At 38.7% G+C, this 22,410-nt stretch overlaps 3 protein-coding genes and 1 long non-coding RNA gene across 7 annotated transcripts; 2 read left to right on the top strand and 2 right to left on the bottom strand.

Moving 5' to 3' along the window:
- Window positions 1–214: 214 nt before the first annotated feature.
- Window positions 215–2,451, bottom strand: LOC122091176 (probable pectinesterase/pectinesterase inhibitor 21). The gene is made up of 2 exons (XM_042661023.1): window positions 1,256–2,451; window positions 215–1,130 (listed from the first exon to the last, which is right to left on the bottom strand). Exons 1-2 carry the CDS (start codon window positions 2,280–2,282, stop codon window positions 436–438), a joined length of 1,722 nt encoding a protein of 573 aa, XP_042516957.1. The 5' UTR covers window positions 2,283–2,451; the 3' UTR covers window positions 215–435.
- Window positions 2,452–3,450: 999 nt separating this feature from the next.
- LOC122092408 (probable pectinesterase/pectinesterase inhibitor 20) lies at window positions 3,451–13,869 on the bottom strand. Of its 3 annotated transcripts, none has more exons than XM_042662718.1 (3): window positions 13,844–13,869; window positions 6,222–7,192; window positions 3,451–4,176 (listed from the first exon to the last, which is right to left on the bottom strand). In XM_042662718.1, the coding sequence occupies exons 1-3, from the start codon at window positions 13,867–13,869 to the stop codon at window positions 3,485–3,487; spliced, it is 1,689 nt and encodes a 562-aa protein (XP_042518652.1). In that variant the 3' UTR covers window positions 3,451–3,484. The 3 variants fall into 3 exon arrangements, with proteins under 3 accessions (XP_042518652.1, XP_042518654.1, XP_042518653.1); XM_042662720.1 differs by lacking the exon at window positions 13,844–13,869 and having other exon boundaries at window positions 6,222–6,332; window positions 7,032–7,209; XM_042662719.1 differs by lacking the exon at window positions 13,844–13,869 and having other exon boundaries at window positions 6,222–7,209.
- A 904-nt stretch (window positions 13,870–14,773) lies between these two features.
- Window positions 14,774–18,256, top strand: LOC122092307 (pectinesterase 2-like). Its single transcript, XM_042662628.1, has 2 exons — window positions 14,774–15,967; window positions 17,985–18,256. Exons 1-2 carry the CDS (start codon window positions 14,962–14,964, stop codon window positions 18,254–18,256), a joined length of 1,278 nt encoding a protein of 425 aa, XP_042518562.1. The 5' UTR covers window positions 14,774–14,961.
- Window positions 18,257–20,029: 1,773 nt separating this feature from the next.
- On the top strand, window positions 20,030–21,217 carry LOC122092442. 2 transcript variants are annotated; one of them, XR_006144132.1, is made up of 4 exons: window positions 20,033–20,335; window positions 20,487–20,550; window positions 20,657–20,736; window positions 20,912–21,215. It is a non-coding gene; the product is annotated as an uncharacterized LOC122092442 (long non-coding RNA). The 2 variants fall into 2 exon arrangements; XR_006144131.1 differs by having other exon boundaries at window positions 20,030–20,550; window positions 20,912–21,217.
- The last annotated feature ends 1,193 nt before the right edge of the window (window positions 21,218–22,410 follow it).

The raw sequence follows: 22,410 nt of genomic DNA, 5'->3' as shown, positions 1-22,410 counted from the left end.
GTTTTTTTTTCACTTTTTGTTCCAAAAAAACAGAAACGGACCATAAGTGCACCAAACAGAAGATTCCGTTTTTTCGTTCCAATAGAACGAAAAAACTCCAGAAACGTTTTTTTAGAACGATACCAAACGGGCCCTAAGTGTAAACAAGTAAATCATGAAGAAGCTAGATAGACATAAGAAGACAACAAATAAGAGCGTGAGGGATTACAAAGCGTGGTTTAATTGCTCAACCCTTCGTTTTTCTTTCTTAAATCCTTTATTAAAAGTAATATTATGTTAACTGTTGATGGAAATCACAACAGAAAGTAGGAAAAAAAAGAAAAAAAAAAAGAGGGGAAAATCAAGAAAAAGAATCCTTAACTAGGGTTTCCCAGGCAAATTACAGATAATATATAATTCAAGTTTAAATTACTCCATTGTTTACTTTTACAAAGCCTAGATGCTGGGAATGAAGGGCACTCCGGTGCGGGGAAGCCACGATTGAGCACTGATGAATTTATCAGCAGAGAATGGCAGAGCTTGTTCATGGGTGAATGTGGGAGTCTTGATCCCAGGCCACTTGACCCTATTAGCAAGATTGGAACCAGGACCTTTGTTTTTGTACTCGGCATAGAAGCAAGTCTTGAGACCAAAGTCACCTGCCCATGGGAGCCACCCTTCAGGTCTGATCACGTTCTCAATATAGGTATTGGCGATGATGGTTCTGGAAAACTCCTTCCATGGTCGACCAAGGTAAGATGGGTTCTTTACCATGAATGGTACCAACGATGGGTCGGCCTTAATGGTGCAATCCTGAAGGACGATTCCTGTGGGTTCACGGCTATCCTTCCTTCCCTGAGCTGTCACAATGTTCTGTTGGTTATCCAGTGGCTTCCTCACAACCATCGTCGATTTCTGGAACAAAACAGCTGCGTTGCCGAAGATGAAATCGATGGTTCCACTCACCACGCAGTTGCTGTAGAGCTGGCGGCCGGCGTGGGCGTAAAGGGTATCTTGGTAGGCATCCATTTTGCAGTTGTAGAAGACTGACATATCAGATGACACCCTCAGTGCCACGGCCTGATGCTTAGCAGCTCCGGCTGAGTTCTCAAAACCAATATCCCTGGCCATGAAACCAGATCCTACAACGGCTGGTATAGAATAAAATAAAATCTCTTGTTAACGTATGTGATCCTATTATTCATGGGGTATAAAATAAATAATAATAATAATACATACGTGAGGTATAAAATAAATAATAATAATACATACGTACCAACCGTAGCAGTAGTAAAGGTGGGGGTGCCATCAATGAAGTTTTTGTTTCCGGTGATCTTTGTCTTAAGAGGTCCATCTCCCATGAACATGACGTGAGCCATGTCCTTTAGGACATGAACTATTTCATTGTAGATTCCGGCCTTGATATGGATGACATAAGTGACGTTGTTCACTTTAGGGTTACTGTTTCTCACTTTCAATGGAGGGATATTCTTGAGAGCATCATTGATTGTCTTGTACTGGCCGCTGCCGTCCTTAGCAACAACCACATCGGCCTTAACCAAGTGCTTGGGTAGTGCAAGTAGTCTACGTTTCTCAGACGATGCCCACAGCGGGAAACCATCCTCGGTGAGCTTTGGTTCGTCGGAGAGGAGACGACGGCTAAATGGGATTTGTAAGGAGGTAAGAATAGTAGAGATTTCACCAACGATAGCTAGACCGTTACGGGTAATTTCACCGGCGGACTTCAATGCCTTCCTCATGGACTCTGCGGCACTGTCAGTGTTGTTCTTGAAGCCATCAACACATGTTTCCTGATAGGTAAGAGCAGCACTGAGCCAGATCTTGATGTTCTCCAGAAAATCATCCATCTTGCTCATATCAAACGCGCCCAGTTCATCAAAAGACTTCTGGAGGTCGTCAATAGCATAGTCCATCAATTCCTTGCAGTTCTCAAGAGCTTGAGCAGAAAATTTATCCTTCTCAAGTTCACGAAGTGTAGTAGATTTCTTGACGGCTTCAGTGATATGGGTCATGGCCGTTTGGAAACCCACCTTCACCAGCTCTTTTGGGTCGGTGGTGTTAGCTGATGATAGACTTTGCTCGCAGGTCTCCTTGAAATCTGTGGGTTGACATATGGCCCTGATTGCCTTCATGGAACCGGTTATCTGAGGCTCTGCAGCTTTGTTGCTTGAGGTTGTGTTGTTGCGGGTAACGGTGACGGCAACTCCGACCACCATGGCTACCAGAACTAAGGAAGAGACGGCAATCACCGTCATCCTCTTTTTTTTCCCATCGCCTGACATGATTGACCTTAGCTTAGCTTCCCTTTTCTTCTTTTTCCCCTAGTAGGTTTATTTTTTATTTGATAGGAGAGCTGATTGCTCTGAGAGAGATAAGGGAAGCAGAGCCAAGAAGACAATGGAAGATATGAGACTTGCTTATGTCCCCTCAGCTCTGAGTTTTGGAGAGTTGCATAGAAGCCTTATTTATATGTGGAAGGAGAGACTAAAATAGTTAAGAGAAGCAGTTTTTCTGTCATCTACCTAAGGCCAAGGATGGCAAGTTCAGTCACCACAAAAATAGAAACTACTCTCTCTCTCTCTTTGAGATCCACAAGAAATCTTCCAACTTACTACCCTTACGGGCTATCGCTAACTCGATCTCAAAATTTCTATTTTAGGTCCTCCTCTGAGAAGCTGCTGGTAGAAAGATGAATCCTCCGGCGAAGCATCCTCAATTTCTCTTCTAGTTTTGGGGAGAGTCAAAGCAAGAGATGGATCTCTTACCACAACCCCAACCCGATATGGTCGACTTTCTTGTTAGGGCTTTGTCGATAATGTGACCGATAATTTGTGAACGGATGTTCACGAGAATACGTCTTTGGTTCGTAGATTTATAATTTATTAAATAAAGAGAGAGAAAATTGATTCTAAATCCATGGATCAGAGTCGTTCTCGTAACGTACGTGATCTTGATACGCTCCTCGATAATTTGACCTAATTTAGATCCATGAATTTTGAAGATGTGTGATTTGATCTAATAAGTAGGTTTTGTGATTCGAACCAATTTGGCCGGTTTTAGAAATGACCCATTTGTCTATTTGCCTTGAGATTGGTTGTTTGCAAGTAAACAAAATAAAGAGAAAGACAAGGAAAGTAAATTCAAATTGATACCAAAATGGAAACTTGGTAAGAATAAAAAGATATAACTAATTCTAAAGTAATTCAGCTTTGGTAATTAAATTTTACATTACTTTACAACCAAATCAAATCTCTTAAGATTTGAAAAAGAAAACAAAGATTCCAAAACAAAAATCTATTAAATTTTTTTTCTAATTCAATTTCACTTCTTTCCATTTCTTTTATTTACATTACAATCAAATATCTTAAGATTTGAAAAAAGGAAACAAAAATTACATAACAAAAATATATTATTTTTTTTTCCTATTTCAAATTTCACTTCCTTTCGATTTCTTTTATTTGCAATAAGGAACAGCAATGGATTTCTATAGCAACCATCCAGTGTAAGGAACCCCAGTTGTGGGCAACCAATTATCTCCTAATATAAAGTTGGAGACGGTGAAGTTGGCTGCAACTGTAGCATTAATGATATGGTATCCAGGCCAAGTAACTCTTTTGGTAGTATTGGCCCATGGACCTGTATTATTGAACTCAGCATAATACAAAGTACTTAAAGCAAAGGTACCATTCCATTGAGCCCAACCAGCAGGATCAATCAAGCTAGCCATAAATGATTGCATATAAACAGTCCTTGAATACTCCTTCCATGGTCTGCCCAAGTATGTCTTGGTACTAAAATTGCTAGAACTCAAATCTGGCGCGGTCAAAATGTTGCAGGCTTGAATTGAAGTCCCAGTGTTCTGGTTCGGGTCTGTCCTACCTTGGGCTGTAAGGGCATTGAATTGGCCTTGTATTGGTTGCCTTGCATATAGATTACATTTTTGAAAGACCACTGTGGCATTACCAAATATGAAATCGACGGTGCCGTATATATTGCATTCTCGGTAGAATTGCCGGAGGGAATGGGTGTATAATGTATCTTGGTAACCCTCGAAGCTACAACTATAGAATGTCGATAAATCGGCACCGTTTCGAAGTGCTACTGCTTGACCTTTAATTGCTCCGGCGGTGTTGCGGATGGTCATATTCACTCCGACGAACCCTTGTCCAACCACGGCTGTTATATCATCAAGTCAAAAGTTAATGAGTCAGGATCAACAAGATTATGAGTGTAGATCAGGCTCTTCTACGATCTTGATCCATACAAATGGAATTTACAAGAGAGCTGGATTCAATTCTATTTCTGTGGATCAAGATATTATGAAAATGGTTCTCATATGAGTATAAAATAAGAAAAATTACATGATTACCCATTTTTGGGTTTCCCTTTACAAAATTACTCACAAAAAGTTTTGGTTAACAAAAATACCCAAAATTAGGTTTGAGTTTACAAAACTACTCACCCAATGTTTTAATTAACAAAAATACTCAAAATCAGGTTTGAGTTTACAAAACTACCCAAAATAGTGATACTTCATCTTCCACATATAATCATGTATTTTTTTATGACTAAAACTTTGAGTGGGTAGTTTTGTAAACCCAAACTCAATTTTAGGTATTTTTGTTAACTTAAACTTTAAGTGGATAATTTTATAAAGGGAAACCTAATTTTGGGTATTTTTATTAACTGAAACTTTTAATGGGTAATTTTGTTAAAAGAAACCCAGAAGTGGGTAATCATGTAATTTTCCCAATAAATTACCCACCCAAACATGTACACTTGAGGAATGATTAGGTGATGGCATGTGTATTCTTACTCCAATGCCCCTCTATGTACTCTTAATGGCAGTTGATGGGATACACATCATCACCTAATCGTGGCAAGTCAACCAAATCATATGATCATCATCAAGAGGTTATCTAGTAGAGACACTATGACATATCTATGCCAATCACACTGCTAGGTGTCGGTATGATCGATATTGATATCGGACTTATCGGTGATTTTTTTTTTTCAGTGGTCATGTACCCAACAATCAATAGGAGACTAATACCAGTATCATGCACTATAAAAACCCAATCCCAACTAAAATGTAGTACCTATATAAATATAATGGGATTGATGGTAGGGGTGAAGTAGGGTCTGGCTTTTAAAACCCTAGACCACCCTTGAGTCCTTGTAGTTCAGCTCAAGCTTAAGTTGGTCTTGAGGTCGAGTTGAGATATCTAACCTCATGACCAACCTTTCCGAGCTTAGCACGAGTCAATCAACGTTTGACCCAGATTTTTACCATGGTAGGGTTTTTTTTTTTTCATACACGCACTAAAAAAAGACATCATCAACATCAATCATTATTTAAAAAAATCCTAAAAACTTAAAACTTTAAATCTAATATGTAAAAATATATAATTATATAAAGAGAAGAGTATTTCCTAAAAGGCAGCGTGGCCCTTGCATGAACATGGGTCAATGAGTAGGGGTGTCATAACCTTAATTGAACTAGTAAAATTAGTCGGACCGAATCGATAATAGCCCGGACCAAACCAAACCAAACAAAACCAAACCCTTATTGGGTCAATTTCGGTTTGGAGTATTGCAACCCCAAAACCAAATTGCACTGCACAATATACCCAATGAACCAGAAATCAAACCAGATTCGGTTCAAAAACCGAATCAAAACCGAAATCAAACCAGTAAGAACCCAAAAAGGGTCCAAAATCCAATTAAAAAACCAAATTTTGCATAGTTTTGTATACGCTTGTATAGAAAGTTGAATTTAAATTGGATAAAAAACCGAAACCAACCCGATTACAAACTAATATAAGAAACTGAAACTAAACCGTACCAAAACCGAAACCAAATTATTGGTTCGATATCGATTTCACCATTCATACACCGAAATCAATTCAACCTGGATCAAAATTGGGCCGAACCGATCCATTGACACCCCTAGCAATGAGAGTGTAGCGGAACCATAAACAATGGCATTCATGGGGATGGGGAAGTCATTTTGCCTCCCCTAAGCCAGAGCATAGGAGCCATGCAACCATTCGGGATTCCTTTCCCCTTGTACAAAATCAGAGTAGGGTTGGGCTTAGCCCCAGTATCAATCCATGCCTGAGCTGGACTCAGGGCTTAAAATGCCTAACCCAGGCTCGGTCTGATTTGGGTTCATATGGCCAAACTTACACCCCTAAATTAAATGGGCTCATTGGACTTACCAAAGGTTGCAGAATTGAAAGTAGTCCAGCCATCACCAACACTTCTATTGCCAGTGATAAGGGTCTGGTTAATACCATCTCCAACCATCATAATATTCATCTTGTTTTTATCTATGGACACATACTCCTGATAGACCCCTTTCACCACATAAATCAAGAAGTACCCATCGCTGATATTAGTATTGTTTGGAGCTGCAGCTGTGGCAGCATTAATGGTACTAAAATTCCCACTTCCATCTTTAGCCACCGTAACCATGTCTCTCACCACCACTGCATCATCCGTACTCGTCTGGAGAAGTCTCCTTCCAAACATTCTCATGCCAGAGAATACAAGCTTTCTCTTTCTCTGTCCATTTCCCTTTCCCTTTCCCTTTCCCTTGGGACTGGTTTTCTCCTTTTGATGATGAACCCAACCACGGGTGAAGAGTGCCAGAGAAACACTATAAAGCTTTGTTCCATTGGCTAGAGGGGTGGAGAGACCATTCTTTACACCCCAAGCTGATGCCGTAGATTGAAGGCCATCTAAGCAAGTTTCCTGATTGGTTAGTATTGCACTAAGCAAGGCTTGAACATCTTCAGTCTCAGACGTAGGGAGGATAGTAGTCGTCGTAGTATTGATGGTTTTAGCTGAGCTTGACAAGAAATCAATGTTGAGCTCCGCTAAGAGCTTACAATCTTCAAGTGCTCTAATGGCAGGTTGTGATAAAGAGGACCGGCGGCCGAGATACCACTCCACCAACCGCAGAAACTTGGACGCCGCCGATAGAGATCGACGAATAGAGAACTTGCCGTAGTCATAGATGGTAGGACCCGAATGATTATATGGGAGATGGGATTTGCAGAAGGAAGGGTGAGGAGTGGATTTGCAGATGGAGTCAGATTGAAGAGGTGTTGAAGTGATCACCACCGCCAGAGACGGCGAGGAGAAGAGGAAGATGACAAGGAGAATCACAGGTAGAGGGGAAGCCATGGTTGTTTAGGCGAAATGGGCCGGGGATTGATGTCCAACTCTTGGAACTGAGATAGGTATTTATACATAAAGAAGGTCAACTTCGATTCCAAAAATTTTAATTCATAGAGCACGTCGATCTTGATCAATTTATCAATAAAAGAATAGGAGCCAAGCTGTAATCAAATTTATATATTATCTTTACGAAGAGGGTTTCCTATAACGGTGGCCCCCGAACCAATGCCGGCCAATGAGGGCATTAGTAGAAATATCAATAGGAATAAGATTTTCATCTTTTATAAGGAGGGGAGTGGTCATTTTGACTCCACTGAGGCTGGGCATAGAGGCCACACTGCCTTCTAAACTTCTTTTTCTCTTATCTTTATATGGACAAGAGAACCCTGTTCCTTGTGTGGACATTGAGCTTGACTTGTGAGGTATTTTGATGCGAGAGTGGAGATCAGGTCCTTTTATAAGAATCATTCTCGTATAGGTCTATCCATACAGATAGAATCCATCCAAAGACAAACTCTGAGGTGTATTCCATCATTGTGAATCAGATCGTACGAAAATGGTTCTCATACGAGAATTTGATCCACACTCCACAATCTTTTCATGTCCACTTGTGTCTAAGCGTAAAAATATAGAACCACGCAAATGGAAGATCCCAAAGAGAAAGATACGTCTTTCCTTGCCAACCATTTGAGGAAACCTAGACTGGCTAAAAGCCATGACAAACTTAGTGAGGGTGGCATGGTTTCAAACTCCAATTAGTTTAAGATATAATCCCACAAATGCTTAAGAAAAATCCAAACTAAGAGAGACAATAGTTCCAATTAGCACAATTAATTAATTAGTCTGGTTTCTGACTCATCTGTCTGATACACCTTTCGGTTTCTATTAGATATTAGTATTTGACTTGTTTCCTCAAAGAACAAAACAATGAAAAGAATATTGACTCCTCTAAGATCATAACATTGGATATAGACATGGATGAACAGAATCAAACAAAACACGCGGGGCCAGGGAATAAATTTAAATAGTAAGAAATTAGAGGTTAGGTTTGTTAAATTTTATCCAATAGAATTGGTTAGGTTGGGTTATAAATAATTGCATGTACACGTAGCGCCAAATGAGAGTCTTCCTTCACTGGTCGGCATTCGTATTATGATTCGTGGGGATAAATTCAAGCAAGCAATGGTGATCCCTCCTATGTTCTTCTTTTGTTTTTTTGGATAAATAATAATTAGTAGTTTCTATTTTTATAAAGAAACGCATTCATAAGAAATTAGAGGCAGTTTTCCTTCACCCACGGCCAAGGACGAGTGGTCCAAATCATCTCCATGGGGAAAGCTCAAGGGTATTATCACCTTTTGTATTATAAGAGGGCAAAAAAACATCAATGATCATACCGGTGTATTTTTCTTTACTCATAGTCTGGGAAAACTTTCGCCTAAGAAATTTAAGTTTGTCAAAAATTCAGTTTAGCACAGCGGTTTTGATAGGGTTGAATTTGTTTTATATAATAATAATAATAATAATTCTTGATCTCGTGGTAGGTCCCAGGAAAATTTCTCCATTGACATTTAATTTTTCTAATTTGAAGCTGAAATGGATTCCAGATTTTGTAAATAAAAATAAATCTAGACATATTCTTATCAAGCGTGAGTAGCATAAAAAAAAAATTTTAAGAATGAGGACTATAGGAAAATGAACAGTAGTGAATTGAGATTATTTGTAGCAGTGTAGGGCATGTAGCTCAATCCAACGATCAGGAATGTCTTGGGCTGCGTTTAAGCATCTTGGGCTGCATGTCTAAGGGTTCATGATCGTTGGATGTGTGCTACACGCCCCATAGCTCTAGAGAGGAGCCCTATCGATCTAAATTTTGGACATACATGGAGTTGAATGTTAACAAGTACATCAAAATACTTGATTGACATTAGGTTATGAAATTTAGATTATATTTGTATTACCACATCACTTTTCCATGTGACACAAATAATTGCACTAAACAAGGTATTCTTCTTTCTTCTTTCTTCTTCTTCTTTTTTTATTATTATTATTTTTTTTTGAAATAAAAATAAATTTCATTAGTTAATTTATAAGGAAAATCATGGATACACCCACTTATAGTCCCGTGGATTATCTATATAATGCCTTACCAAAGAAAAAAAAATATTATCTATATAGTGCTGATTTATTTGAATAACTTATTTTACCACATGGCCAATTCTAATTAGATTGAAAGATATACAAATTAGGGTCTAGTGGAAAAACAACCTCTCCAGTTAAGATCATATGCGGTGAAGCGTGGTGAGATATCCACTGTTGACACTTGGCCATCTACGGCTGAAAAGTTTTGAATCGTGCCTCTGTCTCAACCCATGTAAGCTGGATATATCGAAAACCCACCCGATCTTCATCTTTCTGCCTTTCTTCATCTTCCATTCCTACCTTTCTTCCCAAAGCGAGTGGCAAGCACCAAACACCGAGCACCAGAGCACCAACAGTGGTTTTCTCCATTACAGAGCACCAGCAGCAACTGCGGTTCTCCAGAACCGTGACCCTGTCGCATGGGTATGCGCAGTTTCACCGCCAATTGCCACTTCCTATCAAACATTATCGGTGATCAACTGTGTTAATGCCGACAGTCAAACTTGGGAGATTTGAAAAATTACAGAGAGAAATTAACACACAAAAAATTAAGAGAGACAACATAAAATACTCCATTGAAGGGGAAATTGAAAAATAAAAAGGTTACCAGAAGCTGTACCAAGGAACAACATTGAGAAATTCGTGATTTCTCACTTGACCTTCCTCTTCTTCCTCCTCAATCATTCTCAAGAATCTCAAGTCCAGCTCCCTCTTCTGTGTATGTGCAGTGATGATGAAGATTCTAGCATCCTAACGGGTCCCACACAACCTACAAACCCTTTTTTTTAATGGCTTAAACCATTGATTTTCATTCTTCTCAAGTCTCTGCATTTCCCCTTTCTCTGTTCTTATCTCTGAGAAAGAGACATGTCTTAATCCCAAAGATTTCTGAATCTCTCTTTCCCCATTGCTGCTTCACTCAGAATCTCTGGTTTCCCTCGCCCAGATAACTTTTCCTTTTTCTTTTGCTTTTACCGCTTCTGGGTTGGTGAAGATTTACTTGGGCTCCTGAGTTTCATTTGAAATTTCATTCAATTGCATAAGGATTTGGTGGGTTTCGAGTTTTCTATTTGATTATTGATGAGGTTTCGTTATAAACGATCAGTAATCAGTAAAGATGACCATGGATCGAAGTTTATCAGGGGCTTGCACGAGTTGAGTGGGATTGGAATAACCCTGGCTTTTAAGGAATCGAGTGGGTTTACAGAAATATCCAGCTTACATGGGTATGGATAGAGGGGGCGAATCTCAGCCATAGGTATACAATGGGCCACGTGTCAACAGTAGATACCTCACTGTACTTCACCGCATATGAACTTCACTGCGGAGGATGTTTTTTCCAGAAGCGGTGGGTCTTCTTGTCCACAAAAATTACAACCCTTTTGATGGATATTTTTTTTTTTTTAATCAGTAATCCCACTTAATAGCCACATGGTTGAAAAAATAAATGTCACCAACATGGTGACAAAAGGTTATATTAGAGTATAGAGGTGTCAACCGGTTGGGCCGGTCCGGTTTTGATCGGGCTTAATCGGGCTTGAAAATTTTCAAATGCTACACCGTGTCTGCCCATTTAATTAATCGGACTTAGTTATTGAGGGTATGGTACACTTTATATTCGGTCAGTCGACCTCGGGTTATAATTGGGCTACCTTAATCGGGCTTTAATTGGACCTTAACGGGGCTACGGACATGTTTAATGTTAAACGGGTTTTAACCGATTTTTAAACGGGCCCTCTTTAAAATGTGCTCTTATATTCTAGCCCACTCATGTAAGCCCAAAAATGATAATAAATCAATAAATGATTCTAAATATAATCATTATTTAAAATGTAAAAATGTCTTTACTTTTTAGTTTTACTCTTTAATTTGGGGGGTAAAATTAGGTATTCTACAATCATTAAAAGGTCGAGCTAAGCTGATGCACAATAGGCTAGTCTTGATCGGGTGTTATTCGATCGGTCTCGATCGGGTGCCTAACGATCCAAGTAGCAAAATCAAGACTGACCATTTATAAACAGGCCGGGCTCAAGCCCAACACGTTTAATAAACGGTCTGAGTAGGGTCAGTCTATAAATGGTTGGTCTCGATTGATTTAGTTAGGTCGGACCACGAATTGACACCCCTACTATATATCCTTCGACCTAATCCGGCCTTGACCCAAAACTCCAAAAGTATAAAGTACTACCTCTTTATATCTGCAAATAAATTTGAGATGGATTAGACTGATCTCTATCAAACGTGGAGACAAAAATCGGATCTTTTTTGTAGACGATTGCTCCAATGGGTCCCTCGTCGACATTCTTCTTGTAGACTGCTTTGCACGATCACATAATATTCCTCTCGGATCACATAATCTCTGTTCTTCTCTCTTATAATATTATCTAATTCTTAACCAATGACCGATCATCATGGCCCCGCTTCTGGGTGTCAAATCGGTCAGCCCGGTTGGTTTTGATTGAGCCTAATCAATTCTCAACGATTTAAGACATTGTATTGTTTTTGTCACTTAGATGATGAGGTCTTAATTACAGTTCACAACATGGACATGTTTTTATTCTGTCGATCGATTACTTATCCATGACTAGGCTCAAGGTAACCATGCTATAAACAGTTCTAAAACGGGTTATAATCAGACTAAATGGTTAAAATAGGCTAATTGAGCTATATATGGTCGATTATTGGTCTGTCATAGTATTCAACTAGTTTCGATTGAGAAATAATTGGGCCACCTTGCAGTGTGAATGTCTGCTTCTTATTAATTAATCGCTGTTAAGATCAGTTCTACAAATTTGATAACTGATTGGGTTGGTCTCGAGCTTCCAATGATCGGTTCATGACTGGTCTATTAGTCATGGTTAATCAATACGATAACTAATACTGATACTTCAATCCTTACGTACCAATGTGGGCAAAAGTTTGACAACCTTGCCGTTTAGGATGGTTTCCAACTTTCACAATCCATCTATTTTATTTGGACTTAACTTATATTTTTAACCTTATTCTAAAAATTAAGGATGTCGTAAGGGTCCAATCACAAGTCAACATCATCCATGATGAAGAAATTCTTTCAACTCCACTATCTGGATGAAGAATAATTTTGTTTATATTTTCATCTATCCTATTTATTTTTTCCTTCATCTCTTTTTTTCGAAGCTGATAAAACGGTCTACCTCGATACAATGGTCCACTCTGGTCGAGCCACATGGAAGCTGATGTGAAAAGTTTTAATTGGACCAGGTAGGTCCAACATTGAATAGCCATGTACCAATCTAGAAATCTAACTCTCTTTTTTTTTTTTTTCCCGGTAAAAATCTACGTATCTAACTTAAACACATGGACATGGCCATCTTGAAATTTATTGTCAACATATAATTTGTTCATCTCTTATCTTCTGTTTATTATATTTTAAGAAAAGAAAAGTCTAAAAGTCAACATGAAACTTACATTCAAACATATATATATATATATATATGTGGCAAAAGTTTTTCTAATAGTGCAGTGAAGAAAGTCAATAGTCGGGAGTGATCCCAACCCTTTAAATGGTATCTAAATATCATGACCATTCATCCGTTTGTCTACTTATTGGTAAATACTATACGATGTAAATTATTTTAACAAAATTTTTAAATGTTTATTAAAATACATTTCCCTTCTCCCATATGAAACAATCTCCAGTCCTCCGTCATTTCCTCAGTTCCTCCTCGTCCCCTTGAAGCAGCGGTCCGGTGACGAAACCCACCTTGTCTTCATTGAGGAGAGAAAGAAAGAAAAAGCCTCAACCTTATCCTCGTTTTTAAGATGATTTCCTGTGATTCCATTTTATGTTCTTCACGATTCTGATCTCAATCTTCTAAATTGATTCTTAGAGTTAAGATTCCTCTTTTTGGTAGATTTCAAGCTATAATTATGTTATTTCTATGGCTGCTAGAGGAGAGAGATGTCTATCTTGATTTGTGGTCGCCTCAACCAAATTCTTCATTCTCTCTATATTTTCTCCCTTATCTGGTTTCTAACAATTTCATTTCTTTTTGGGTTTCTTTCATGTCTTATCACCCTCGTGGAGGAACAAGGACCAATTGAAGACTGAGTTAGAGGGGATTCCCATACCAATTCATTCCAATCCCAATTTCCCATTCCAAAAGATCTTCTCCCAATCTTCCTGATAGGATCTCTATAGGGGGCATTTACTACTAGTGTATTTGGATTAGATGGAGTCGTCTCTGTTCTTAAATTCTAAAACTAATTACGCAGCCGAAAGGGCCTTAGCCATAGTGGTCAAGTGGCGAACGAGGTGGAGCAGAGCAATCCTGAAAGCCATCTCAAGTTGAAATTCAAGAAGAGGAGGATACAAAGGGTGGCGGCGGTTTCCGACGACTGCCCATCAAAGCGACGAGGATTCAACGTCGTTGGATTGAACTTGAAAGAGAAGAAGAGATTGACAGGGACTTAGGTGTAATACGCAATACGTATATCATATGATGTTATATTTATAGTATAATTTTTTTTTTCTTATGAGGAGAATAAAACTCTCTTTACCATGGTTTCAAGTATTCGTCCGAATCAGCTATATCGGCTAAGATCGATCCCCGATTTAATACCGATTTAGATTGATTATCCCAATTATATCAAGGGTAAAATAAATAAAAATAATACTTTTATAAAAAAAAATCAAGGATGAAACAGACCAATACCCACCAATCCGATCATACAATCCCTATCGGATCGGATCTGCAGTCCCTATATCCTATATCCTTGCTCCTTCCTTCTCAATTCAGTCACTCCTCTTTGTTTGTCCAAGAAAACGAAAACAAAAAAATTTCTCCTCTTTTCCTTTTACTTGAAATCGGTCTTCATGCTCCAAATCATTCGCACCCACGATTTCGACTTTCATGCCACCTTGTGCTTTAAGGTACCCCTTGGCCTTTCCCAGTTTCCACCATATACATGTGGCCCTTAACCTCTGTGTCCTTGGGACCAAACGACCTGTGGCCCTGAACCTCTGTGTCCAATCGTGTTCGCGCTGTGGACGCGCGTGACATGGTTGCGTCCACTTAAAGCCGTTACTGTACCCACAATTAAAAAATATAAAATTAAAGTTTAAAGCCGTCAGTCATCACGAGTCGTCCGATAAGAACTTGAAAGATCATCAGCCAAAAAATGCCAATGTCCAGGTTCGACAATCCTCCACGGTCCCCACGTGTACACATCTAAGTAGTGAGATGTCTTAGTGGACCTTTGGACCATTGTCGGTGCCTAATCTTTTAGCTCGACATCCACGTCCTCAATCATTCAACGGTGTTGATCTCTTTGCAAGTTCATCACCACCTTAGATCTGATTTTTAAGCTATGATCATTTTGTTCAATACTGAATGAACATAATGAACGGATAGAATCGTTGATAAAGATCATGTGGACTATAGGAGAAGCCTTAACCTTGCTATTCCGATATAAAATTCCACCCCACCCCCAGAAAAAAGCAAGTCCAGGTCTGTCTGAGTCACTGGCACATCTTCGCGTTCGTCCCTTCTTCTTCACTTCGTCTCCCTCTTCAGTTTCAGTTCTCTCATCTCTGCGTCGAGAGGAAACCAAACAAAGCTGCTCTCTTTCTCTCTCACCCTCTCTAGATCTACAATGTCTACTCAGAGAGGAAGGAGAATTTTGTTTTCTCTGTTACCCTTTTTGGGACTCTTGTTGCTCTTCCAGTCCTCACTGAACCAACCAAAGCAGAGTCCCAAAACCTCTAAAACCCCAAAATGGCATATCCACCACCACATCAAAGTGGCCCATTCAGCCTGTGAAGGCACCTTGTACCCAGAACTCTGCGTTTCCACTCTATCCACCATTCCAGACATCGCCACTAAGACGATTCCCCAAATCATTTCTGTCACTGTGAACCACACCGTCCACGAAGTCCACACTTCCGCCTACAACTGCAGCGGCATTCGCAAGAAACTCAGTAAGTATCTAGACCCACTCCAAAAGAGGGCTCTCGATGATTGCCTCGAACTCTTCGACGAAACAGTCTCTGAGCTTAAAACCGCTCTCTCTGATTTATCTAAAACCTCAACCTCGAAGCGCTACCATGACTTGCAGACTCTGTTAAGTGGAGCGATGACGAACCAGTACACGTGTCTTGATGGGTTCGCCTACAGTAACGGTAAAGTGAGAAAAAAAATCGAGAAGAGCTTGTACGATATCAGCCATAAGGTCAGTAACTCCCTAGCGATGCTCAAGAAATTGAAGATCCCCAAAGCCAAGTCTTCCACTGCCAAGAGAAGAAGTAACAGAGAGGCATTCCCTGGTTACGGGAAGATGGTAGATGGGTTTCCGAGATGGGTGTCGAAGAAAGATCGAAGGTTGTTGCAGTCATCGACTAACACGATCGATTTCGATCTGCTGGTGGCCAAAGACGGGACTGGGAACTTTACGACCATCAGTGAGGCTGTAGCTGCGGCTCCCAACTCAACAACGACGAGGTTCGTCATTCATATAAAAGCCGGTGCTTACTTTGAGAATGTGGATGTGGATAAGAAGAAGACGATGCTGATGTTCATCGGAGATGGGATCGGGAAGACAGTGGTGAAAGCTGGTCGGAATGTCGTGGATGGTTGGACTACTTTTCGATCTGCAACTGTCGGTGAGTTTGAATTTGACTTCGCTTTTCATTTCATCTCCTCTTTTAGTATTGTTTAAAGAGTTTATCTATTAGGGTTTTGACTATTATAATATCACTCACCGATGGTGAGATGGGTTCCGGCCTCTGAGTTTCTGAGAGTGTCTCTGTGACTCTACATGTGGATGAAATGGAGGGAGCAGAGGACACAGAGCAGGTCTTGTAAACCCAGATTCCCGGACAGGGCAAGGTTTAGAGTCTAGATTCTCTACCAATCAGGATCAGGATCTGAATTCGTCAGAATCGATCTAGAAATTAATGGAAATCGGTTGACAAATCCATAGACCTTATGGTGATGCCATAAAATAAATAAAAGTTTTATCGATAATTTATTCTTGGGCCCAGTTTTTAGCACGTGTTTATACAGTTGTGCCTTTCAATGTTGGATAGGGTGAGGGTAGAAGTGTAAATTATTACACGTTGCTTCTCTTATTTATCCAACCGTTGAATGGATGACCATGTATATAATAGTATATAAAATATTTTTCATTTATTATTATTATTTAATTTTTTTAATCAATTTTATTTTTTTGGTGGGATTTTTGTGGGTAGAAAGTATGGGGGTGGGATGAGTGTTATAAATGAGGGAAAAATATTTTTTGTATTCAATTAATAGAAAAATAATAATGGCAGTCTGAATGTGAGTTTTCCCACTGATGGTGAGAAAAATTCCTTTTTCTTTCTAACTTGTAAATTTATAAAATCGAGAATTTATGGAGCTTCCAACACCCATGGTGTGGGGAGTCTCTTACCCTACATCAATCAATGTGTTGAAAATGGCAATTCAATCAAGGATTGTATGGCCAGGAAAAAAAGGAGTGAATGTCAGAATCACATGGGTAATAGGGTTTGTGGAAAGTATTCCCACATTGTTGCCTTGTCGGTATGGGAATCTTTTTTCCAAATTTTAGGGTATGCTTGGAAGCTAAGAAAAAAAATTCAATTTTTTTTTTCGAATTTAAACAGAAAATAGATACATAAAAAATCATTGTATAATCATTATTTGTTTTTTATCATCATATATTTTTATGTTATGAGACATAGCCTTAGCCTTAAAGAGGTAAGTTATGAAAAGTTTGCATAGCCTATGTCACCTCAAATTTTCTGTTAATTATTTTGAGGTCTGACAGAATACTATTTCTCTTTTTTCCTTTGTGATAAAAGATTGAAAAAGGTTTTATGAGTCGATAACAAAAGGTACTTTTTTTTCTCTCTCGATAGTGTTATCAATTCGGCCGAATAATTCGTGAATTATTTGGCGGAATCGAATTTTTTTGAATTTAATCAAAAATTCTGATCGAATCCGAATTAAAAATAAAATTCGGTAAAATTCGTGATTTTTTCAAAAGTGAATATAAAATGCGAATAATTCGGACCGAACCAAATTAAACCGAATTATTCGGTCCATTTAAACAGTATAAAAAAAAAAAAAAACTTTTTGATCATTTTTTTGACCGAATCCTTAAATTAATCAATCGAATTATTTCGAATAATTCTTCGCCCGAATAATTCCCGAATCCAAATTTGCTAATTATGCTCTCGACACATGAAATAAGAAAACGGATCAAATTCACATAGGAAAAAATAGAACCATATCCATATGGTCGATGTCTGATACGAATAAATGATATAATAGGGTGAGCATACCTTCCATGTCCAATAAACTATGGGTAACACCAATGAGGACATGGGATAAACATCAAGTGGAAGAGATCATTTTGAAGAAGAAAGAGAGAGATAAACACAGCTGCGCTAGCTTGCGGTATGGGGCAGCGTGTCTAGCCATTCACCCATATCTTTCCATTTCAAAGGGAGTAATAAATTAGTATTTGACTATCTAAATACTTCTTTCTTCCTTCCTCGTGAAACCCTTTATACAACTTTGAATTTTAGGTGAAAATTTGTCGTTAGTAATCTATTTTCTTTCGTCGTCTTCCCCAAAAGCTATCTATCTAATTTTAGTGATTCACAACTGTTACAGCTGTGGTGGGAAATGGATTTATCGCCAGGAACATGACCTTCGAGAACTCAGCTGGACCCAGTAAACATCAAGCAGTGGCTCTCAGAAGTGGTTCCGACCTATCAGCTTTCTATCACTGCAGCTTCGTTGGGTACCAAGACACTCTCTACGTCCATTCCCTCCGGCAATTCTACAGAGAATGTGACATCTACGGCACCGTCGATTTCATCTTCGGCAATGCAGCTGTGGTGTTACAGAATTGCAATCTCTTTTTTTTTTTTTTTTTTTTTTAGGGCAATAATAAGAAGGTAGGTCATTTCATTGCAAGGGTGCCTTCAATTTTGTAAGAAGTAAGGAATGATTGCACCGTACGTCCTTTATAATTATTATTATTATTATAGATTTTTTTTAAATCACATGAAATTCGTTAAAAATAAAAGTAAACTTGTGAGAGAGAGAGAGGGATGGATATGACACCTTTTTATATTGATTTTTTAGGGGACGACGTTGTAAATTATCCTGCTTTTTATGTGTATTTTGAATTTAATTAAAAACAAAATTGAAAGAGACAGAAGTTTACAAATCCGGAGGTCTGAAGAAGTATTAATTAGTAGGGTACGACAGGGAAGATGTTGATGTATGTATGGTTGATGTTAGCTGAGCTTGTTGCCCAGTGATTATCTGCTTACACTTGGACCCATTGCTTAGCTGGTGGCCACGTCCAAATGAAAATTAACGACGTGATCATTGGGATAAATGTCATGAGCTTGTCACCATCTTCTTTATTATGAGACTGGATGATCACCCAATCCATGAGTCACGTGCCCATAGACAAGACAAGAGACGAGGAAGGGTACGATGGTATTTCAATTTTTACTTGACTGAAATTTATTAGCCTTTTCATGAGCCCCTCACTGTTGAATGTTCCACAACCCATGAATGGAGTGAGATAGGTTGGAGGGTACAGTCCGATGGAAAAGATTGAGATTTGTTACGTCTTCTTTATTAGGATATAATCAGTCAATCCATGATTCATATGCCTATTAAAAAGAGATTCAATTTTTACTTGATTGTGGAATTTATTAACCTTTACGAAGGGTAGTAATAAATTGTGCTTGTTTGTGTTTATGTTTGTGTTTGTATTTGTGTGTGTTTGTTTGTTTGTTTTTTTTTTTAATGGGAGCATGCCTTCGCAACAGTTCAAGGGCCAAAGCATAGGAGTGTGCATCGAAACATCAGTACTGATGAAATTTTGGGTTATCATGGGGGTGGGGTAGTCATTTCGTATTTTCACTAAACCATGATCTTTTTTATCATATGGTTTGCAAGAGAATGAGAGTTTAAATCCATTACCCGTACGATCACATGGTCATACAAGTTAACATTCAAAACCTTGTCTCATTTCTTGCCATTACATGGGTGAAGATAAATATATTTGAAAGTAAAAAAAAACATGTATTAGATGTTGACTTGCACGATCAAGTGAGCATACGAACAGTTGATCATTTCATGTATTAGATGTTGACTTGTACGATCAAGTGAGCATACGAACAGTTGATCCTTTCTCAAAGATTGAAGCCCTATGAGGCTTTTCCACTCAAAACTTATAAGAGTGGACTAAATTCTCACATATTGGCCTTTGGCTCATAATTAGGTCCATCATACCTTGTAGGCTAATTCTACAAAATGTGGAGGTTTTTCTATGATTCTTATCCAACAAATGGTATACACCACAAGGCTTCTCTTATTGTGGATCCCATCCGTGGATCATGATCGTGCGAGATTGAGAACATCATCCACTCTCTTCAATAGATTAATCTTCGCGTTTCAGACATGGTTTCATTGATGGTAGATGGTGTGATATGGGTTTGGACAGTAGAGCCTAATGAAAGTGGTGAATCTTCATGTATGTGAATGTACGTAAATGTCCCTGATCCATGAATATAACATCTATTAAATGAGGAGAGAGAAAATAGATGTTATATCCACAGACCAAGGATGTTCATATACATTCACGTACGTGAAGATTCACTGGACCCGAGCCTAATGGAGAGGATCCGGATGTTTAGAGACTCATTTTCGGCTTATAAATAACAGAGCTCTCAGCATCATAGGCACTTGTAAGTTGCGAGGGGTTGGGGTTGTTGGGTTAGCTGGGCGGCCCAAAAGGCTATTTGTGTTTCCCTTTCCTCCCCGTCAACTCTGAGCCTCCACCGTTCCTTCGTTTCTCTGCTCCTCTGCAAAGACCTTCCATTACAACACAACCTCCTTAGCCACCCCCACCACTGCCGTGCCACTCACAACCACAGAGACACTCCTGATTAGAGGCTATCAGGGAGAAGATACTCTTGTCTCTCTGACGGCTTGGCCATGTATGTGCAGACTTCACCTTAACCTGCTCATTCATGCTCTGCCTTCTGTTGTTCTCTCCTTCCTTACATTTTCTTGTTTAGTCTTCAAAATTTGGAAGAATGACAGAGGAGGTGACAATGGTTTTGGATGCTTCTTTTTTTTGGCTGCAAGGTTGCTGATGCTAACAAGGACCAACCCATCTTCCTCCAAGCTTCTGGTCACAAGAGCCATCAGGGTAAACAACCACAGCTCTTTATTTACTCTCTCACCACTGATTTGAGGATAAAAACTTGGATTAGAATTTTTTTTGGGAAAAGAATGGTGATTTGATTAGTTTGCAGGTGTTTGAATTTCTGATAAATACAGAGTTTCCTACCAAAAATTGTCTCCCCCCTTTTACTGTTCCTTTTCTGGCTCTCAGGTTAGCACTTGACCTTTCTGTTGCATTAAAGTTTTCTTTCATCCTCCATTAATAAATCTCTTTAGTAGACTCTGAGCTGAATCTTGTCTTCCTCTCCTTCAACCATCTTCTGGTTCTCTCGGCTCGTAGTAACTGTTTACTGATATGGCTTTCTTTTGAACCCCACTGTGTTTAGTGCGAGGTACCCAGAGAGGATGCACTCATGCACCATCGGGTTCGGGGCTCGACCGTGCCATCAACATCAAGGGACACCTGGTGGCCTCGTGAGTGGTGGTAGTCTCACTTAGGGTCTATAGCTTTCAGCTTTTCCCTCATTTCGAGAGCTCTAGTGAAGAGGAGGCCCGCAAACCTACCTACATATTCTAGTTGTTAATTTTCAGATAAAAGTGAATCTTCACGTAAGTGAATGTACAAGAATGTTTCTGGAGTAGGCATCTATTAAATGAAGAGAAAAAAAATATATCTCATATCCACAAATTAGGATCGTTCACATACATTCACATGCGTGAACAATTACTAAACTCTAATTTCCACCCTCTTATCATCTAGGTACACGCCCCAACTAAGGGCTCATAGGCACCTAATGTTCAATTGTTCACTACATTGATACATTAGCTGCAGACAATTCTCATGCCTTGACCTACTACCAATCAGCCCTAGTTCCTGACCTAGTTTCTTCTTTTTTAAAACATTTTAATCTTTCCCACGAGAGTTTGCCATTTGTCCTGTGTTTTTTTTTTCCTAAATCTTATCTTAATTACGTGGGCCCATGTAGATTATATCATTCTTTACATTACATTGATCAATGGTAGGTTTTATCAAAAAAAAAAAATCAATGGTAGGTTCAAATGGGAAATCCTTTTTATAGTTTTGGGTCATGCTCTTGCTAAGTGTAACCGAGTTGTTGTTAACATATAGGAGTTGTCACGACCATAGTTTTAAGTATAGCTTTCATATCGGTTGTATCGGATCACTATTGACTAAGATCGATCCTGATCCCTAACCAATCTGAATTGGTATTCATATCGTTTCAAAGGTAAAATAGTTAAAAGTAAGTGCTTTAAAAAAATAAAGATAAAATTGATCAATACCTACCAATCTTATCGGCAATATCGTATATATATCTGCCGATACCGAAACCGTCCCCTAAATCCTTGGGCACCACATAGTTGGGTTTACTATTTTATTTTGGCCCTTTGTCGGAATGACAATTTTGGTTTTCCCTTCATATAATATGATCTTTTTTTCAGACTTACTTAACCTCATGTCAATACCATAATATTATTTTATATTTTCTATGATGATATTTTGTTCTATATCAGTAGGTGCTGTATGCTCAATGTCACGCCGAGATTAACCCCTAAAAATTGTTACAAATTATTTGACCAAATCACTTTAAAATTCAGTAAGAGGTATTTTTGGTGTTCAAAATTTGAGATTAACTTCAGTCTCATGTCCGTATCATAATGATGTTTGTCTTTTAAATTATTATCTTTTGTTTCTTTTTCTTGCCATGTAGATGTTGACAACTTCCCATGCAAACATAAAGATTAATCCAAAAACAAAGGTTATTCTTGGTGAAACTACGTATGGTTATGTGGAACATTTATTTTCTACAAAGGCATAGAAAAAACAAAATGTCATCATAAAAACGATTTGAATAAAAAAATATTG

This window comes from Macadamia integrifolia, chromosome 10 (genome assembly GCF_013358625.1).
Source record: "Macadamia integrifolia cultivar HAES 741 chromosome 10, SCU_Mint_v3, whole genome shotgun sequence".
Classification (NCBI taxonomy): Eukaryota; Viridiplantae; Streptophyta; class Magnoliopsida; order Proteales; family Proteaceae; genus Macadamia; species Macadamia integrifolia.
The sequence above is the reverse complement of the archived record's forward strand: the minus strand, read 5'-3'. Positions and strand labels throughout refer to the sequence as shown.

Coding starts and splice junctions, on each gene's coding strand:
- LOC122091176 (XM_042661023.1), bottom strand. CDS start 2,282: ATGTCAGGCGATGGGAAAAAAAAGAGGATGACGGTGATTGCCGTCTCT. Junction 1,131..1,255: donor CTTTACTACTGCTACGGTTG/GTACGTATGTAT, acceptor ATTCTATACCAG/CCGTTGTAGGATCTGGTTTC.
- LOC122092408 (XM_042662718.1), bottom strand. CDS start 13,869: ATGGTAAAGAGAGTTTTATTCTCCTC. Junction 7,193..13,843: donor AAGAGAGTTTTATTCTCCTC/ATAAGAAAAAAA, acceptor CGCCTAAACAAC/CATGGCTTCCCCTCTACCTG. Junction 4,177..6,221: donor TTTCAATTCTGCAACCTTTG/GTAAGTCCAATG, acceptor ATGATATAACAG/CCGTGGTTGGACAAGGGTTC.
- LOC122092307 (XM_042662628.1), top strand. CDS start 14,962: ATGTCTACTCAGAGAGGAAGGAGAATTTTGTTTTCTCTGTTACCCTTT. Junction 15,968..17,984: donor TTTTCGATCTGCAACTGTCG/GTGAGTTTGAAT, acceptor CAACTGTTACAG/CTGTGGTGGGAAATGGATTT.